The sequence below is a fragment of the Canis lupus genome, chromosome 15 (assembly GCF_003254725.2).
Source record: "Canis lupus dingo isolate Sandy chromosome 15, ASM325472v2, whole genome shotgun sequence".
NCBI lineage: Eukaryota > Metazoa > Chordata > Mammalia > Carnivora > Canidae > Canis > Canis lupus.
In genome coordinates, this window is record NC_064257.1 from 22720271 (window position 1) to 22740164 (window position 19894).

The 19894-nt window shown below is 34.9% G+C and overlaps 1 protein-coding gene across 2 annotated transcripts in view; it reads left to right on the forward strand.

The window, feature by feature from the left end:
• Nucleotides 1-19894, forward strand: part of OTOGL (otogelin like) — a 130181-nt gene that overhangs the window by 68056 nt on the left and 42231 nt on the right. For both annotated transcript variants that reach the window (XM_049094370.1, XM_049094369.1), the window contains exons 26-33: nucleotides 2612-2761; nucleotides 5077-5196; nucleotides 8166-8282; nucleotides 9197-9353; nucleotides 10005-10031; nucleotides 12507-12674; nucleotides 14254-14532; nucleotides 16517-16634. In XM_049094370.1, coding sequence (XP_048950327.1) covers nucleotides 2612-2761; nucleotides 5077-5196; nucleotides 8166-8282; nucleotides 9197-9353; nucleotides 10005-10031; nucleotides 12507-12674; nucleotides 14254-14532; nucleotides 16517-16634 — 1136 coding nt within the window. The remainder of the gene's footprint in view (nucleotides 1-2611; nucleotides 2762-5076; nucleotides 5197-8165; nucleotides 8283-9196; nucleotides 9354-10004; nucleotides 10032-12506; nucleotides 12675-14253; nucleotides 14533-16516; nucleotides 16635-19894) is intronic.

Below are 19894 nucleotides of genomic sequence, written 5' to 3' on the forward strand. Positions count from 1 at the left end.
ATCTTTACTTCCTAATTTGAGAAAAAAGGAACACAGTATCTCCTTTTGACCAAAGAGAACTGTTTTTCTTATGGTAAACTACTCTATTTTGTAAAATTGAAGGATTTTTTTTTTACCTCTATAGGCAAATAGAAAAAAAAAACTTTTACATCAGGATAACAGATGCAAAACTAGCCTGAATGAAATCTAATGATAATCTGCCTTATACAAAAATTATTTTTATGTTCTAAAGATATGTCAACCAGACCAAGGGAAATTTAATAGGAAAGTACACAAAAAAAAACTATTTTATGGATTACTTACTTGCTTTAATTGTTGCTGATCAGCCTGGAAGATGATCAGGCCAGTGCAGGAAGGTTTTAAAAACATATAAATCAGGGATCCCTGGGTGGCGCAGTGGTTTGGCGCCTGCCTTTGGCCCAGGGCGCGATCCTGGAGACCCGGGATCGAGTCCCACATCGGGCTCCCGGTGCATGGAGCCTGCTTCTCCCTCTGCCTGTGTCTCTGCGCCTCTCTCTCTCTCTGTGACTATCATAAATAAATAAAAATTTAAAAAAAATAAAAATAAAAAAAAATGAAAACATATAAATCACGCTTTGATCTAGAAGCTGAGGATACTGCTATAAACTTGACAAAGTACATCTTTCAAGGAGCTAACATTCAGGTGGAGAGAAGACAGATAATAGAGCCAAAGACAAATCCTACAATAGAAAGGTACTGAAAAGTGTAATCAAAACAATAAAAATAGGTTCTATGGCAGAGACGGACTTGGGGCTACACACTTTATGGGCCTAGTGAAAAATGAAAATGTGATACCCCTTGTTCAAATAGGAATTCTTTTTCTCCCTTTGTTTTGCTGTCCCTCTTGATCTGTTATGGTGTGTGTGTGTGTGTGTGTGTGTGTGTGTGTGTGTGTTTCCTTTATTATTTAAGGCCTTGCTCACTCAGGAACAAGGATACTCCCAGGTTAGGTGCAGACCCTCATAGGTACGCAGGGTCTTGCCCTATAACTTCAACTTGGAGCTTGGGAGTAGAAGGAAATGAGGTGAGATAGAGTCCATTAACTATATGTTTATACAATATGTGCTGTTATATATAATATACTGAGTACTTGTAAGTTTGAGCTTGATCTAGAAGACTGAAAACTCTTATGGATAGCACTAAGGTTATTTACCTCACCCTAAGGAATGTTTCTAAAATGTCCATTATAGTATAGTATTTCTAAACTATGAATTTTTTATGATCTGGGGGAGAAAAATAATCAAAGGATTCCATATCCCCCTCCTAGTTTTTATTTTACTTCTGGTTAAATTTGCTTTATTTACTTTGATTTCACGACATATTTTTAAAGTTATTATATGAGTTAATTGCAATGTCAGACTTAATATAATCTTTTTTTAAAAAAAGTTTTATTTATTCATGAGATACACAGAGAGAGGCAGAGACAGGCAGAGGGAGAAGCAGGCTCCCTGCGAGGAGCCCAATGCAGGACTTGATCCCAGGACCCCGGAATCACCATCTGAGCCTAAGGAAGACATTCAACCACTGGGCCACCCAGGCGTCCCTTAACGTAATGTTTTACAGGGTATATGGCCCCTGCTCATAAGGAACATTGCATATTTGTTCTTTAGGCTAAATGTACTCTAAATTTTTCCAACAGATTCTGCCTCTAGTTTCTCTCTGATATTATTTATAGCACACAAATGACTTTCCTTTAACATAAACATGGTCTATCATTTTCCTATTCAAAAGCTTTTATTGAATGCATTTTGCACATAGATTAGCAGCCCTTGACTGTACGAATAACTTGGGTCTCCAACTGCGCTTGTCATGGAATCTGTGTTCTAACCCTTTGGTGCTCTCTTTAGTCCTGAACAAATTTTGAACTTTCTTGCCCCTAAGTCTCTATTCAAGTTATTACTTTTGCTCAGAGTGATTTCTTCTCCATTCTCATTTCCAGCTGTGTATACCCTCCTATGCCTCTTCCAGACCCATTCATACCCCACTCCTTGCAAGAAACCTTTCCAAGTCCCTTTAATGGAAATTGATCTCCCCTTTCTCTCTCTGTCTTTCTAGAATAGATGGATAGATAGAGATAGATGGATCTGTCTATATGTAGATAATATATCTCTATCTATAGATGTATCTTTCTATTAATCTATTTACCTGTATATATACAGGGAGAGAGAGGAATACAAAGTTTGTGTTTTTGTTTTTCAATTATGCAGGTAGCATCATACATTTTTAGCATTCAATCGTATTATCATCAGCATAGAATTTATGAGTCTGCAGCTATATCCCCTTACTGTACTCTATGTCTGTGCCTTTGTTTATGCTCTTTTTTATAGAAGAAATACCTTCTTCCCTTTGCTTATTTATCCATATTGAGCCCATCTATCATATTGTGTCTTATTACCAATTTATGTATTTCCTAATTCAAACATATTTTATACATTTGCTTTTTCTTTTACTATAGAATTCAGAAAATACAAAGCCAAGCAAAAATATCAGTACATAGATACTTATTGGTGGATATTAATTAATGTTTACACTTTGGTTAGTGAACAAGGAATTCATTTTTTGCTTTCTTCCTTTTTTTTTTTTTTTAAAGAAACGATCAGGTTTTTTTCTGGAAAATAAACCTACATACCAGCTTTGGAAGGCAGGGTTCTACATAGTAATATACTTTCCAGAGAGTGATATCACTATTCTTTGGGATAAAAAGACAACCATTCATATCAAAGCTGGACCCCAGTGGAAGGTAGGTCAATCTAGTTGGTAGGCTAATGCAGATGAGATGTAAGAAATGAAGTTACATTTACTTTTTGATGTTTTATGGAAATAAAATAATTGATATTTTCTTTAAGAAACAAGTTATATTTTCAGAATTTCTAACTCATAACCCTGTGAAAAAAACTTTACCAATTATAGTGTTATGTAAAGTCCTTTTTGACTTTAACCGTGGAGTAACCAATTTTCCAAAGTTACTTAGGTCAGCTTCTTTCTTCCCATCCCTTTCAGTGTGGTTATGCGATATGTTTGTAATACAGTAAGATTCATTTATTACATTCTGCATTCCACCTTTTCCTCCACATTTTGGATTTTTTTAAGTTTGCATACAGTGTATGTGTGTAAAAAAAATGTTATGGTCTAGAGTTCTATGGATTTTAGAAAATGCATGGAGTTGTTTATCTACCATCAGAGTTCTATAGAGAACAGATCTCTCCACTCCCAGATTTCTCCCATGTTGCCCCATTATTGTCAACTCCTACTGATTTATTTTTCATCTTTATAGTTTTGCCTTTATGCAACCTCTTGGCAAAATATTTAGTATTAAATATGTTAATATTAAAAATTAATATTAAAGAAGTCTGGCTTCTCTGACTTGGCAAAATATTTAATATTTTAATATTACAATTTAATATTTATTTAATATTCATCCATGCTATTGAATGAATTAATAGTTTGCTCCTTTATACTGTTGAGTAGCATTCCATTATATGGATGTGCTAGTTTGTTTTATTCATTCATGGTTTAAGATTCAGTCTGGACTGTTTAGAATTTTTGGCAACTTATATTTTAAGTTGTTTTAAATATTATTTTCTGTTAAACATTGTATAAATATTATTAAATATGTTATTTTAAATTTTATTAAACATTTGAAATTTATATATTAAAGTTGTTTTTGAAATGTTAATATATTTTTAAAAATCCAGTTTATCTGAAACTGAAATTGAGACTCATTGATATAATCTGTGGCAAATTAGGGAAAAATTGGGATAGTTACAACATATTCTTATAAAAATATGGAAAAGATACATATTTTTAAAGATTTTAATATGTTGTAAATTGAAAACAAGTATATGACAAGTATATTGAAGTCATTTTTTTTAACCCCAAGCCCATATATCTATTGATAGGTGTTTGCTGGATTCTTGCATTTCTTTGATGCAAATTAAAAAATTTAGTCATTGCCATACTTCTTCAGCCATGTTTCTCTGCAATTCGTTATTATGTATCTTCTCTTCCCTACTCTTTGGAAGTGAATCAACCAATTATTCTTCTACCTTTCCCCCTTTACTGCTGCCTTAAAGAGTTGGGTGACCAATGATGGAAATGGCATCGTCTTTGGATAATTTATGTGGCTTCTGAGAGCAGAGGCTGTATGATAAAAAGTCATGACAGTTGCAATCCCAGGGTTAATGTCAGTTTTGCTGAAGACATGGCTTGCTTCCTTCACCATTAGCTAAGGGCTGCATTCTATTCTTCAGTATATGAAGAGAGCATTCATTTTTATTTAATTTCAGTGTTTTAAGGGGAATTTTCATTGTTTTAGGAAGGTCATTCTTTTTCCTACTTTTGGTTTATCTTCTGCCTCTAAGAGTAAAGTATTTCACATTATTTGAGAAAATGCAGTGGGTATTGTTGATTGAGTAATTCATATGGCACTTCCAGTAACCATTTCAAAACTTATAATAACCTTTATAATCATGGAGTTAAAAATATGGTTTTTATTTATGGAGTCTCATGGTGACATGATACATGAGTATTAAGGTTAACTTTTTCTTTAGAAGTTATATTTCGGATGTTTTAGCTTTTCAAAGTATGACCTATAGAAAAATTTATTATTTTTACTGTTTCAATATTTATAGGGTTGCAAAACCTCAAGCATATCCAGAGATGGGTTTTTCGTCATTAAAAATGTATATGTATATGAATATGTACAAAACACATATGTGTACGTGTGCACATAAACAGTAGTGTCTTTATTATACTTCTGCAAGTTACTTACATTATTACTTGTATCAATGCTAAGGCAATGGTAAGTGTAGATAGATAAAATTTGGGAGATGGCGAAACATTGTTAAGAAATTAAAATAACTGTATATATATAATTAAATAAATATAATTAAGTAGATATGAAATTATGTCATCTTGAAACATATTTACATGGTTGTGGAAATTGTTAAAATGCCTATTTTTAATCTTTAAAATTTTTAGTGAATGAGCCCTTCCTTAAATGTTGAAGTGAGTATGGAATATGTTATATTTCATGATCATTTTCTTTCACTTTAGAACAAGCTATCAGGATTATGTGGAAACTTTGACAAATGCACTTCAAATGATATGACCACTTCCAATAACTTGGAAGTGAGAAATGCCCAGGTATTTGGAGATAGTTGGGCATTAGGGCAGGTAAGTAGAATATATATATAATAGAACTTAACATATTTTTTTGGTATATTTTTTGCCTCAATCATTTTATTCTTATAAGGAAATTTATTTAGATAATATTTTGTGTCATATTTGTATAGTAATTTAGAACTGACAAATTACTTTCACACTTACCTTCTCCTGTAATGCTTGTGACAATCTTGTAATGTAAAAGATATTGCCTCTGTATGATAGATGAAGAAATTGAGGCTCAGGAAGGTTAAATGACTTGCCTAATATTATATGTCCAGAAAGAAGCAGAGATGTCATTGAGATTCATGTCTTTTAATCTCATGCTTTTCCTTCCATAGCAAATGCTTTATCAATGTATTTCTATTTCTAATAATGTACCTTTCGCCAACTCAAAGCAATGAATAAATGAAGGCATAATTTCTTACCATCTGTTCTCCAGGGATGGGTGTGTGTGTGTGTGTGTGTGTGTGTGTGTGATGAATAGGGAATGGATTATGGATTTGCGGTCAACTACCTTTGAGACAAATTTGAATCAATTAGGTTAGACATATATTTTTTTGAAGGATTTCTTGAGGCATTATAAGTATCCAAGGGAGGGATGAATATGAAGGCTTTACTAACTTATTAACACATAATCTGTTTTTATGTATTAATTCTCAAAGAAATAGTGTCCTATGGGCCACACTTTGAGAAATGCTGAGCTAACTCAGAAAACAGAGTCAAATCAGAAATTAGTATTACTCTTTTCTACTCCTTTTCCTTTTTAGCCTATTTTTCTTTCTAATTGAAAGTGGTGTCCACACTACAGCTTTCCAGTTGGTTGCTATTTGGCTAATTGCTTTACCACTTTACCTAATGTATCAAAATTTCTTTAAAAGCATTAAAGGGGGATGGGAGAAAATATTCACCTAATTTAGTAAAATTTAAGGAGCATATTTCAGTATGGCCTAAGCTGAAAAGTATAAACATTTTATTAGTATATGAACTGTCTATAGAGAGATACAAAATCCTTTTTACTATGGCTTTCATATATCTTGTTGCATTTAGAAGTCTCTCAACAAATTCTTACGTTTGTCCTTTTAAAATGAGTTAAGGAATAACCAATTTATAATAATACTTAAATATGTGGAGTATCAAAGAATTTTAGACTCCCTGTGATGTGTATTCTTATTCATACCTAATGGCCAAAACAAAAAATTTTTTAAAAAAAGTTTTTCATTTGTGAAGTTCAATTTAGCACTTAGATGCTTTCCATCTAAATCCATATGATAAACCCATCATATGATTAAAGCACAGCCTTTGTCATTAGGAATTTAGAGTCTAAGTTCGTAGTTGAGGTAGAAGAATTAACCATGGGAATAGGAGATAGGTGCTTTGATAGAGATGAACACAGCATGGCCTTCATTACAGTCAAAGGAAGGTTCCTGAAGGAAGTGCCATTGTGCTGAATCCTACAAGACTTACAGGAGCCAGAAAAGTGAAGATGTTGGGAAATAGTGTAGCAGCAAAGGAGGGAGAAGTCCATGAGAAGGTGTCAGGAGGACGGGTACCTAATGAGAATTTCAAAAAATACAATATGGCAGTTCTGGAGGGCTTGTAGTAGGCAAAGGCTGGAATGCAAAGTATAGAGCTGCAAGGTATGAGCGCTAGGATCCTGAACTAGTTGGGAGGCTCTTATAATCCAGCTGATAATGATACATCAGTTAAGATTTAGAAAACTATACAAACTTGAGAGGCATTAAAGATTAAAATCTTCAGCATCTGTTGAAAGATTACATTTAGGAAGCTGGAGAATTCAAGAAAGTCTCCCACCTTCCTGGCTTATTGGTTAGATGGTGGCAAAGAGAAGAGGGATGGTGGAGGATAGTGGGGACAGGACAGTGGTGTAGAGATAAGTACAGGCTAGGATGCATTGAGGGAGAAACGACAGAGAAATTTACGTGGAGATGCCAAGTTTTGAGATGCAGGAAGGAGATTTGGGCTGGAAATAGGGCTTTGGCAGTTACTAGGATATACGGGTTGTTGAAGCCCTGAGAAGTATGCGGAATGAGAAAAACAGAGGCTTGAGGACCAAGCTTTGCACAGACGGGAAGGGGGAGAAAAATGGGGAGTAACAGCTAATGAATTAGCAGGAAACACAGAAGCAAATGGGGTCATAAGAAGAAAAAGAGAAGAGACATTTAAGAAAGGCCAAGTAATAAACAGAGTCAAAGGTAGGGAAAGGTCAAGTGAGGTAAAGACCGAAATATAAAGGTCAAGTGAGGTGAAGGCCAAAATAAAAAATATAAAGTTGCCTTTATATTTAGGCAACTCTGATGAAGAGATCATTGATCTCCTTTCCAGGGCGGTTTCAGGGAGGTGGATTAGAAGAGGCAGAGACCAAATTGCTGAGTGCGTGACAGGTGAGCCTGGAGACATGTGTGTAGGTGTAACTCCTCAGAGGATGGCTGTGACAGGAATGAGAGAGCTGAAAATGAAAGGAAAGAGAGTCATTTGCTCAATACAATTTTTTAGTGACTGCATTGAGGGCAAATTTAAAGTTTTTAAAAATATTTTATTTATTTATTTGAGAGGGTGAGGGCAAAGTGAGAGAGAGCATGAGCAGGGGAGGGACAGAGGAAGAGAGAAGCAGGCTCCCCGGGGAGCCATTCCAGGACCCTGGCATCAGGACCTGAGCTGAAGGCAGATGCTTAACCAACGGGGAGCATCCCCCCCAGGAGCCCCCATTGAGCCAAACTTAAAAATTGTTGACCTCTACTCTCTAATATGGCCAGAATTTTCATTGTTTGCTTAATTGCTTTCAAAAATAATACAGACTATTGAGTTGGCTGAGCACAGATGCTTTAGGAAAAACCTAAAAGGATGAGAATATGTGAGATGTGATTGTAATGGATGGAGTCAGAATACTTGACTCTGGTTTCAGCGGCAGTGGTCACCCCTTTGAAAACTTCCTCTTCTCCCTTATTTCTCTTCAACAGTGTGAAACCCCAAGTGAATTATTTAAACCCTGTGAGGCACATCAAAACAAATTTCCTTATGCCAAGAGAGAGTGCTCCATTTTGTACAGTGATGTTTTTGCTCCTTGTCGCAATGTGGTAAATGGATACTTTACTAAACTTTCATATTTACATGAGTACTGCTGTATGTACTAGAGAGATGGATGGGACATAGTTTAGCTAACTGTTGGCTTTTCAGGTGGACTAACCATTGGCAGGAAAACAGATTTGGTCGTTTGTTTTTCTGAGGAAGTGATACATTTAGTTGATTGATTTTCTCCCTCACTCCATCTTATTTAACAGCAGACATTTGTACATAGTATTGGTAATATTCTGTTCTAGGTTATAAAGCTTTTTTACATACATCATACATCCTTAAAGCAGGAAATGATTGGGCAAAGCCATAAGTATTTGTTTTTCTTCAGAGAATATTGCTGCATGGGCATTCTTCTCAACCCAACGTAGAGTTTAAAAGTATTAGTGGTGGCACATTTAAAATGGTCTTAAAAGCATATACCAAGATGGAGTGTGATTCATTCAGAAATATAAATTTCTGAATGCCTTCCCAACATAATAATTTTAGGCCCCAATAGAAGTTGAAAAAATTTTAAGGTATTCAGAAAGATCAATAAAAGTACAGTTGGTGACAGAAAATTCTTTTAATGCCGTGTGCATATGCTAGCAATGAAACAATGAGATTCTACAAAACATCGAAATATTATTATATTGCAGGTGTTGAAATTATATTTTTTGTTAAATCCATTACCTGTTTTGCTAGTTCTTTGATCTTACATTTGCCTGATACTTTCCCCTTTGGTCCATATATAGGTTTGAGATATTGAGAACTCTAGGTGGCAGTGTTAAGCTGATAATACCAAATTTTGAAAATCTACCAGTTTAAAAAAAAAAAAAAAAAAGAAAATCTACCAGTTAGTTTTCTTTTGAAAGGTTGAATTTTAATCAATTATAGTTAGTGCTTATTGAAATTAACTTATTTTAAATTTCATTTTCAGATTGATGTTACTTCTTTTGCCAAAAATTGCCATGAAGATACGTGTAACTGTAATCTGGGTGGGGATTGTGAATGTTTATGCACAAGTGTGGCAGCGTACGCATACAAATGTTGTCAGGAAGGGGTATCGGTTCACTGGAGGTCGTCCACTATTTGTTGTGAGTACCCCAGTTAGAACATCGTCAGGTGGGAACCTTATAAGGAGATTAAATTGTCTTACCTTAGGACAAATACCATGGAAGTCATGCAAATAGAATTTCTTTAAGATAACTAAATTTTCGATTCCTTTGACGATGCAGATAAATTGTAGTTTAGTTAAAGGACTTATAAAAATAAAAATCGAGGTAAGATTTTCTGTTCTGTTTGACGGTTGTCACTTTAACATTTGAACTATAAATTAAATACCGTCCTCAAATTGTTTATGACTTCATTCCCCTTATGGCTGTGAATTTCACTGTTCTGATTCTAAGAAACAGATCTTTTAAAAAGGTGTTTTGAATTTGCTTTCAGATTTGAGTTTATAAACTTTTTATTCACTTATGTAGATGGCAAGTCATCTAAATATTTTAACACTTTCAGTTCACATTTTTTAAATAGGCAGATATATTTGCCTACCTATAAAATCTTATGAAATTTAATTACAATACATCATCTTTAGGAATCCTCTTTGCTCAAAGGAAGTTCTCGAATAATGATGTCATTCTGTGTTCTTTCACTTGGTCATGATAAACATGTAGCCATATTATGCATACTTTCAGACAAGTGGTCAGATTCTTATATAGTTTAATATTTATTCTTTTATTTTGTAGCACTTGACTGTGAATATTACAATGAAGGTATGTGACATTTAAATAAAGACTATTACTATAGCATTCTATGGGATATATTTTTAGATTAAAAGTTTTTGAACAACATGGCTGAGAAATAGTTCTTAATTTGGTATATAACTCAATGAAAGCCTTTATTTTCTAAAATGTATCTAAATTTCTAAGTACTTGGGTTAAAATAACAACAATGTGTAAGTAAGTTATCAGCATTTAAGAAGCCCTCAATAAATGGTTTTTGTGTGACATGAATGAGTTGATGAATGAAGTTAGCTAATTTTTTTAGGTAAAAAAGGATGAAAAGCATGTACCAAATGCTTATCTTTTACCACTATTTATAAACATAGACATTATTCACAGATACGTCATAGATGTCAAACAAACTGTAAGTGTGATTATAATATAAGGAATTTATTTCATCATCATTGAAGGCAAAAAATAATTATTTACATATTACCAGAATGAGAATTTATTTATCAAACAGTATAATGGATCTCTCCTAGCCCCACCAAGCATCTAAATTTGCAGTGAGAAGTCTAAGAAGAAGTGTTACCTAGAACTAAGTCATAGATATAAGAAGAGACAGTGTTATATCCTCAGTGAAAATGCCATATATTGACAGAATTTGAGCCAGCTTTTTGTCCGACCTACTTATTGAGGAAGGCATAGCCATGTAAACGTAATTCAAATGAGTAAGATGATCCAGTACAGTGCTCATTTTGTCAGTGACTGGACAAATTCTGGACTCATGATGGGATAAATTAGAGTAATAGTAACGGGAAAACTAGGCCATTACAAAACCCAAGGCAACTAATCAAAGACATTTTTGGTGCCTTACTGAGCTAGGGAGAAATCTGTCAGCTATAAATACCTAAAGAAAGCCAGATAATTTTAGAGAAGTAGAGAAAATGGATTAAAAAGAAAATTGACATTTTAGTTTTTGGTTGCTTTTGTTACATTCATGGAAGTTCGATGGAGGAAAAAAAAAACTCAGCGTTAAAAAAATTCAGTGGTAGTTAGAGAAAATATAAGCCAAAAATATCTCCTGTTGAGGACTTTACACACACACGTGTGCACACACACACACACACTCCACATCAATCCTTTGGATGTCATGCTTAAACTGTGACTGCTTCCCTAATATTAATAATAGTAATATTAGCAATAGCTTTTATCTTTAACTATTTTACTTATAATTTAAGCTTCAAAATTTGCCTGTAAGGTATTATTATTATTAACACTTTATAGAGGAGGAAACTGAGGACCAGAGAGTTTAAAATAACTTGGCCGAAGTCACTTAGCCAAAAAGTGTAGGAAAATGAGATCTGTAAGTGATCTGCATTCAGAACCAAGGGGCTTGACCTCCATGCTACGCTGCCTCGTGTACGGTTAACACATCCCAATCTAGGAAAGATCACTACACACTGTTACCATGTGCTCTACACCATGGACACAGACATCAGTTTGAAAAAAATGCTCCAGTAACTTCCTTACTTAAGAATTCCTGCCTCACACAGTTCTGCTGCAAAAATCTCCATCTGTGCCTTTGTACTTTCTGGCATTCCTTCTGCAGTCCTTTGGATCCCGAAGCAGAATTTTCTATGAATATTGATTTTCTACCTTTTGCTACTTGGTACATTTTGCTTTCTGTCAACAAGCCTGCTGCAGGACTAGTGATGGTTCTTTTTTCTGAAGTGTTATAGGATTCTTCAAACCGGTTCTTTCATGTCATCTATAATACTATATTGGCATATTCAGAGGGTGAACACAGCGTATTTAGCCCCCATGAGACACTGATCAATTCAGTGGAGTGACAGGGGAATCTATTTCTTGTGATCAAAACAATAGAAAAAGCATTAACCTGACAAGGAGAGTAGGAGTTTATAAAAAAAATAATGCGATGAAGATTGATGATTGAAGGGGAATATGGAATTGAGGAGATTGTTGATAGTGGTCATGAAAAGAAACTAATTTCAAATGACCATTTTTAATTTGTCAAATTAAGTCATCCCAAATAATTTAATAGATTTTTAAAACCCATTAGTCTTCTTCAGATATTCAGAACTGATATATTTTTCCTTTATTAAATACTGGGCACTGTGTGATCAAGCTAATGTAGAAATAAAGAATTGTGATTCTGTAGAAGGAAAACAAAAAGGTAGGAGAGTTCAGAGGTTACAGTTGAGCTTATTCCAATAATTCTTTAATGCCAAGACCGTATATAATATCTTCATGTTCATTTTATGGCATTTACTAAAAATATAAGTATTTTATTATTGTGTGGTTGTCAGCAAGCAAGGACTTCAATATTCCACTAAATATTGTTGTGTAAATTTTAAGTTCACTTATTATATTAATGATGAATACTTAAATGCACCAAAGTTTTTGGAGTATTTCTTTGTTATTAAAATGTAATCCCATTGAAATGACAGCTCGAATTGTAAATCTCCCATGCCAATTTATAATCTCTTATTTGCATTTAACTAGGGCTTGGAGAAGGGCCGTACATGCTGGCAAGTTATGGACAGAGTGGCCTTATTTTGGGGGCCAATATGACCAGTAGAAGCATTTTCTCTTTGCCAAGGAGTAGTATTCATGGCAATTTATTTTTTAATTTTATGATCACTCCAGGCCTTTTTAAAGAGAAGGCATCATGTAAGTATAGTTTCCAGTTGAAAATAGGAATTTTATTTTCCATTTACATTTTTTCATTTGTTCATGCAGTAGCTATTAATTGGGGATCTAATATGATTATGGCATTTTTTTTAGGTGTCCTAAGAGATAAAAAATAAAATAAGACCCTGGTACATGAACCAGCTATCTCTTTTGTATGTAAAATCTTTTCTTTTTTTATCTCTTGGCATATATACGTTAGAATTGCAATTACTTGATTGAATTTTTGGTCCTATATAAAGCACAACTTAAATTTTCATAAAAACCATTGTAGACCTGATTAGAAATTTTTGAAATTTTGATTTGACATCAAAGTTAAATATTATTAAGAAAATAAATCAGAATGTTATCCTTGTATGGCCTTATCTGTCCTCAGACCTGGTCCCACATTTACCGGTTTGCATCTGTGGATCTATACTGGTCATATCCACTTGGTGCTCATTCTAACCAGTGGTTGGTGTCCCTTTCTGATCTGGCGATGCTCAGGCTCTGTTATTGCTATACTAGCACTACTTAGAATCATGTATGAGGTATTGTATGAACTTAGGAAATATTTATTAAATGAATCAGATTTAACTTTTATATTTATTCTGAGAAATCTTCCAATTTTTTATTTAGAATGAATTGCTTTTTTCTAGTAAAAAACACTCCTTTAGTTCTTTTTAATCTATGAAAACACCTATCTTTTTGCATCTTCTAGTGCTCAGCAGAGGGACTTGCAAGTTTTAAGATATAATCGATGCCTTTAGAATCGATTAAGTGAGCTCTTTATTTGATAATTCATAACAATTGATGTTTTTAATATAAAAATCCTAATGGATTTAAACTAAAAAATTCAAACTTAAAAAAATTAAGATCTAATAAACCTAAAATTTCAATTCAAAAACCTTTATATCATGGGTTTTACAAATATAAGGAAAGCATTTTGAAATACTTAACAAAAAAGGATGACACTTCTCAAATGCTTTATAGTTTGTTCATTAGCCATTTGATCATCTATTGGGAAACAGACAATAATGTTGAAAGAGTAGTTTCTATCCTAATGCAACAATATCACTTGCAAGAATATTTACCCATTAAGAACCCAGTGATATTGAAATGCAATGACATGCCTAAATGGGATCTATTTCCCTATTCTTTGATATCACCCAATTTAGCCATTGGGAGATTCTGTGCATTTGAAAATGTTAAAGCTTGTAAATACAAAATATGTGTCCAATTAACCATTCAATTCCTTGTATGAAATTGTGTGCTCTGGGCTCCTAGGTTGATATCTCCCCCCCCCCCCCCCAGGGACATGAGAAATCATTTAAAGAATAGAATTCAGCAAAGACTGATCTTTTGAGCTGTCACTGTTATTCATTATATTAAAATATTAATTTTCCTTTTAGAGCTCTTATAATTCATTTCTGAAATCATTAAGATTAGTATTAATTATATATGACAGTTGTATAGTTCTATTTTTCTCCACTTTATAAATATATTTATAATGCTGATGTTGATGATCTGCTTTCTTCAGAGAACCCAGGGGGTGTCAAACACACTGCTCTATGTTTTACAGCATTGGCACTTATTTCCTTGGAATCTGCTGAAAGGCCAAACTATTTTCTGTATGTCCATGATGATGACACTCTTAGTTTGGAACTGTGGCAGGCGAATTCAGCCTTCCATCGGAGAGCCACATTTTTCCACCATCAGGGGCTCTGGATTCCTGGTTACAGTGCATTTGAGTTATACAGCAAGAAAGGCTTTTTCATCATCTTCACAGATTCTAGTGTCAAAGCATCAAAATATGATGATTCCGAAGAATTCAAACATTCAAGTAGCTTCAGCATAGAAGGTATGGTTATTGAGATTTTCACAAGGAGAATCAATATATAATTTACATTATGGCAAAATATTAATCACATTTCAATTTTTAAGTCATTCCTAAAGGAGTACAAGTAGATCAAATAGTATGACCTTGGGTGAGTAGGTTTCTTAACCTCTTTGTCCTTCAGTTTGTGTGAAATTAACATAAGGAAAATAATAATATCTACTTTGTAGAGTTAATTATATCACATAAATTAAGTGGTAAACAGCTTAAAACAGCCCTAAGTAATGTTACTTTTAATTGTGGCCCCAATTATTGCTTTCAGTAATATCCGGATTTTGGAAATAGAGTTTCCTCACATCTCTTGGGTCTACTGTTTGTACTTACTTTTTCTTTCCTAGAAGATAGCTTCTCAATAACCTGATTCTTAATGATAAAGACAGCATGTCTATCTCTGTCTTTTGAATAGCAGGGTATCTAGTTCTATTGATCTCTGGAAGATTTCCCTGGTTCAGTGGAAGCCTGACTTTGTTTCTAGAAATTCTTACAATTTTATAACTATTGAATTTTCTGAATTTCAGGGAGGAATCTTCACTGCATCATCTGATGTTTAAAAGTCATGATTTATTTTCAAAATCTAGGAGCTTGACATATACCTTGGGTCTCCCAAAGAAATTGTTTCATTTTAACACTTCATTCATTTCATTCATTCATTTTCCTTTTTTCTTGTGGATAAATTTCTGCAAACCTTCATAGTCTTTGGATTTTAGAAATTCAGACAAGCTTCAATTTTTTGCCTATTAAGAAGGGTTCCTGTACTGATTAGAAAATGAGTCACTGACATGCTTATTACGACATTCTATGGAGTAGATATGATATTTTTACCTGAGTTTACTTAAAAATTGAACATTATGAGCCTCTATTTCCCCTCCAATCTAGAAATATGCTCCATTAGACTAAGACCCAGTGGCCCAACCTGAATTTTGGAGAAGTGCCACCAAGGGCATTATCAGCATGTCAGAAACTGGTATCTTTGTGGGAAGGAAAGACCCCTAAGAAACTCTAGGGGTCTACTCTAGTCTTGGAACCAATCCTCTGTCAGGATCCACAATTCCAGTGACCCAGACTTAATGGCCACTTGAACATTTGGATGCATAGATGCCTTCTGAAAAGTTTTATTTCCCTATTCATACTTTGGAATTGCATTCAGTATCCAGAATCTGAGAAATATAACCTCTACCCTGAACTTTCTCCTTTGTGGAGCTCTTCTTCAGAGATAATTTTGGACTGCTACAGAAAGACTGTTTTATGTTGTAGGAAGAGGAAACTACTGGCAGAGTTTGCAGGAGAAAACTCTTCAGTCTTCAACCAAGGGAGGTTTTATAACTGTTAAACATGTATTATTAAAATCCATTCATTTATTTCTGTCATCAGATAATACCTATCATGCGCAAGGCAACGCTGTAAGTACTGTGAGAAGAACAAAGATGGAATGCTCTTCCTAGGTTTGATGTCAGCAAACATGTCTTTGGTCTTACCATTTTCCTAATTGTTTGAATTTGGCAAGTCATCTGGCTCCTGTGAGCCTCAATTTTTTCATTAATAAAATGAAAACAATACTCAACAGGCTTACAAGAATAAGATAGAATAATAGACAGAAAATTACTTTGCAAAAAAGTAAATTTCCAAACAAGTATTCTGTATTATTATGACGTGTAAATCATGAGAACCCTCCGAATGTAAAGAGAAAAGATTTTTAATTTTCTTGGCTTTCTCCAACTGCTGGCTTTTTAAAATCTTTGGAAGGTAGACTAACAATTACATGTTCAATCTTACCATGAAATTCTTTCATCACCAAGCAATTGCAATTCCTTTTCCCCTAGTGCTGTCTTTTCTACGGCCTTACGGTCAAGGAGGGGTCAAACCCTAAAAGGGTTACTATCATAAATCATTACTTTTCAAGCTGTACATCAAAAATATGTGCAAATAGAGACTTTATTTTTTTCCCCAGAAATCCAGGCAGCAGTGCCCTACAGGAGGATGTGTGAATGGAGATATGAACCTTGTGCCACTCCCTGCTTTAAAACATGTAGCGACCCTGAAGCACAAGCATGTAAATTTCTTCCACCGTAAGTCATGTTTAACTATCCATTGAGCACATTTCAGTACTAGCAGATTCTTCTCTCAGTGGATTTTTTTAGAACTTTAAAATTAAAAAAAAAAAACTTCTCAAGAATAATTTGTATGTGCTCTATACTTCTAATGAGGCCATTTCATTTTATTCAAGCAATAATTATTGAGGGTCTGCTTTGTGGCAGGAAATCTAGCTGATACAGATATAGCAGTGAACAAAACAGTTAAAGTACCTGTCCTCATGCAGCTTATACTTTGTTGGGTTAAGGCAGAGAGTAAACAAATAAAAACATAAATATGTAATACAATATATTGTTAGATGGAGATACGTGTTATGGAAAAAAATAAAGGAAACTAAGGGAGACAGAGAGCATAAGGCATGTGTGTGTCTTTGCTCATTAATGTAGGGCGGCCAGGGAAAAACACATGAACAAGATAGTGCATGGTCAGAGATATAAAGGAAATGAGGGAACTGGCCAAATGGATATCTGGGGAAAGAGTCTTTCAATCTGAGAACAGTGCAAAGGTCCTGAGGTAGGAATGTGCTTAGTGCATTTGAAGATAACCAAAGAAGTCAGTTAGTTGGAGCAAAGTGAGCAAAATTGAGAGGTAGGAGCTGAAACCAGAGAATCACAGTGTGTGAAAATCATACTGGGCCTTATGGTTCATTGTGAGGACTTTGTTGTTGTTTTTTATTTTCTCTGAAAATGCCCTAGTATATTTTGGACACAGGAGTCACATGATTTGATTTATGTTTAAAAAGTTCCTTGGGCTGTTGTACTGACTGATGGGAAGGAGAAGGACAAGGGCAAAGCTGGTTAGTAATTCAAATAAGACACAAAGGGGATTTAACTAGGTGGGTAGCCCTGAAAGTTATGAAAAATGTAAAGATTCGGAATATATTCTGAACTTAGGGTCATGAGTTACGCTAATTTAATATCAATTGATTTCGTATTAAGAGAGAAAAAGGAGTTAGACTCGAGTGTAGACCTTGGCAGTCTGTAGGTCGGACCATATAAAATTGCTGCTTTTGTAGTAAAAACTGGTCAAATATTAACAAATTCAAGGGGTTCCACTTACTGGAATGACTTAGTTGTTGTTTACCGAGGTAAGGAGGATGTTAGGAGGAGCAATCTGCAGGTTAAGTCGGGGATTTAATTTTTTTTGAGTGGGGAGGGAATTTAATTTTGAGGATTTTAGATTTGAGTCTGAAAATTATTCATTTAATTTGACAAAACGGAGAATAGGAAGAGGCAAAATGGAGACAGAGCATAAACAGCTTTTCTCTCTTTTTTTAAAAAGGAGTTTTGCTGTAAAGGAGAACAAAAAAAGGAACAATAATAGGAAGGAATTTTTTTAAAGGATCATTTTACATGAGGCATTTATGAGCTTCTTTTCTCTGACAGAACCTGGCACTACAAAAGGTCCTGGGCATATGAATGAATGAGACACGGCACTTCTTTTAAGGAGCTCCCAGTCTTTAGGAAGAAGATAATGATAATACAGTGGGGAGAGGGCTAAGCAATAAGGACACCAGCTAGCACCCTGTGGTGTTTGTAGCAAGGGCTGTGAAATGGGTAATCACTTTATCCCCATTTGCAGGGGAAAAAACCCACAGAAGCGCAGAGAGGGGACACAGTTTGCTCTCAGACAGTTTGCAGGGCCCCTGATGCCAGGCTTTTAACCTCAACGGGGTATGAAGTGAGGTGGGAGCAGAGAGAAGGGCATATTTCTATTTATTTTCCTAAAAACAAGAACAGCCAATTCTTTATGAAGACACGGTCAGCATTCACTTGGACCTCTTGTATTTGCACACCTATTTCTTGCCTCTTCGGGGAGCCATCAGAAGGAAGGGACACAAGGGTGGGGGGAGCAGAGTCAGGAGGGCACAAGGGCGAGGGAGGAAAAAGAAAAGAGGGCAGGGAGCATGGCCAGCCTGGCCCAGGCGAGGACATGAGGGATACTTTGGAGAGGCATGGAGCCAGTTCATTACTTCTTGTGGTATAACCAGGCTCCTGGGCCCTGCACCCCAGATCCTCAAGGCTCCCTCATTTGGTCTGTAGCTATTCCCAAGCTTCTAGCACGGTATGGAATGGTTTGGAAACAGAGAAGAGATTCAGGATGAAACTTTGCCTCTGCCAAGCTGTGTCTCATCTCCACCTCTTTCAACCTCTCCCCCTGCCCTGCACCAGGGGGCCTAATTACTGCTCCTCCTTGCACGTGCAGTCCTGCAAGGAGACTCTAGTACCTCTGCACCCCTCCTCCAGGTCCCCAGCAGAGCCACCATCCTCATTCTGGATGGCTGCAGTCTCTGGCACAGAGCAAGTGTTTAAAAACAAAAATATCTAGCGAAAATGAGAACTTCTATGAGAAAAGATGCCCACCAGCATACCGTAAGGCCCATGTGTAAATCTGGTAGTTCCTGTTAGGTAATGTTATGAAGAGATGGTCTACGCTTGAGGCATTTATTTATGAGTCAGAAGTTGAGCAGAGTATCAGTTGTATGGCAAAATAAAGAAAAATCTAATCTTCTTAACAAGGCATGTTAAAGGAATAAGTTACTAATGTTTGCAAAATATTTTAAGAAGGTGGCTGTGGTTTTGATTTGCATAAAACAACTACAAGGTAATTGAGTTGCACCAATTACCGCATCACAAAAGTGACATTTATTTCATTTAATGATAACAACTGGCCGTAGTCTCTTCAGCAATATATTAACTTGAATTTTTCTTTTTTTGGTTGACAAAGTTTAGAGTAGAAGAGGGATATCATATACCAGTTAAAGTTTTATTATTCAAGTTCGCTTTGTAAAATAAACGATTGGTCACATAAACTAAGCTGTTTGTTTAAAAAAAATCATCTGTGAGGGAGGTATCCAAGAGACGGCTAAATGTGTCTCGTTAAAAGAGAAATTAGCATTTTTTTTTTAAAGCAATAGTTCATGGGTTTCCTTCCATGAACTAGTGCCCTCTGGTGGCAATATTTACTCTTAGTGTCAAGTTCATTTTCATCTTGAATTGGAAAGAGGCCTTGAGTATTTTTAATTCAAATTCTTTACAGAAGTGGCAATTGGGAATGTCTAAAATTATTAAAAATATTATTACTAAATGCTAGTGTATTTGAAAGGCAGATAAGCAAGGCTTTTTATAAAAAATATTTTCATTAATTCTCTCTAGTATGTATGAATCTAATAATTGGTTATACACGAAAGATTGCATTTATTTCCTTTGAATCAGAATAAATTGGACTCTGAGCT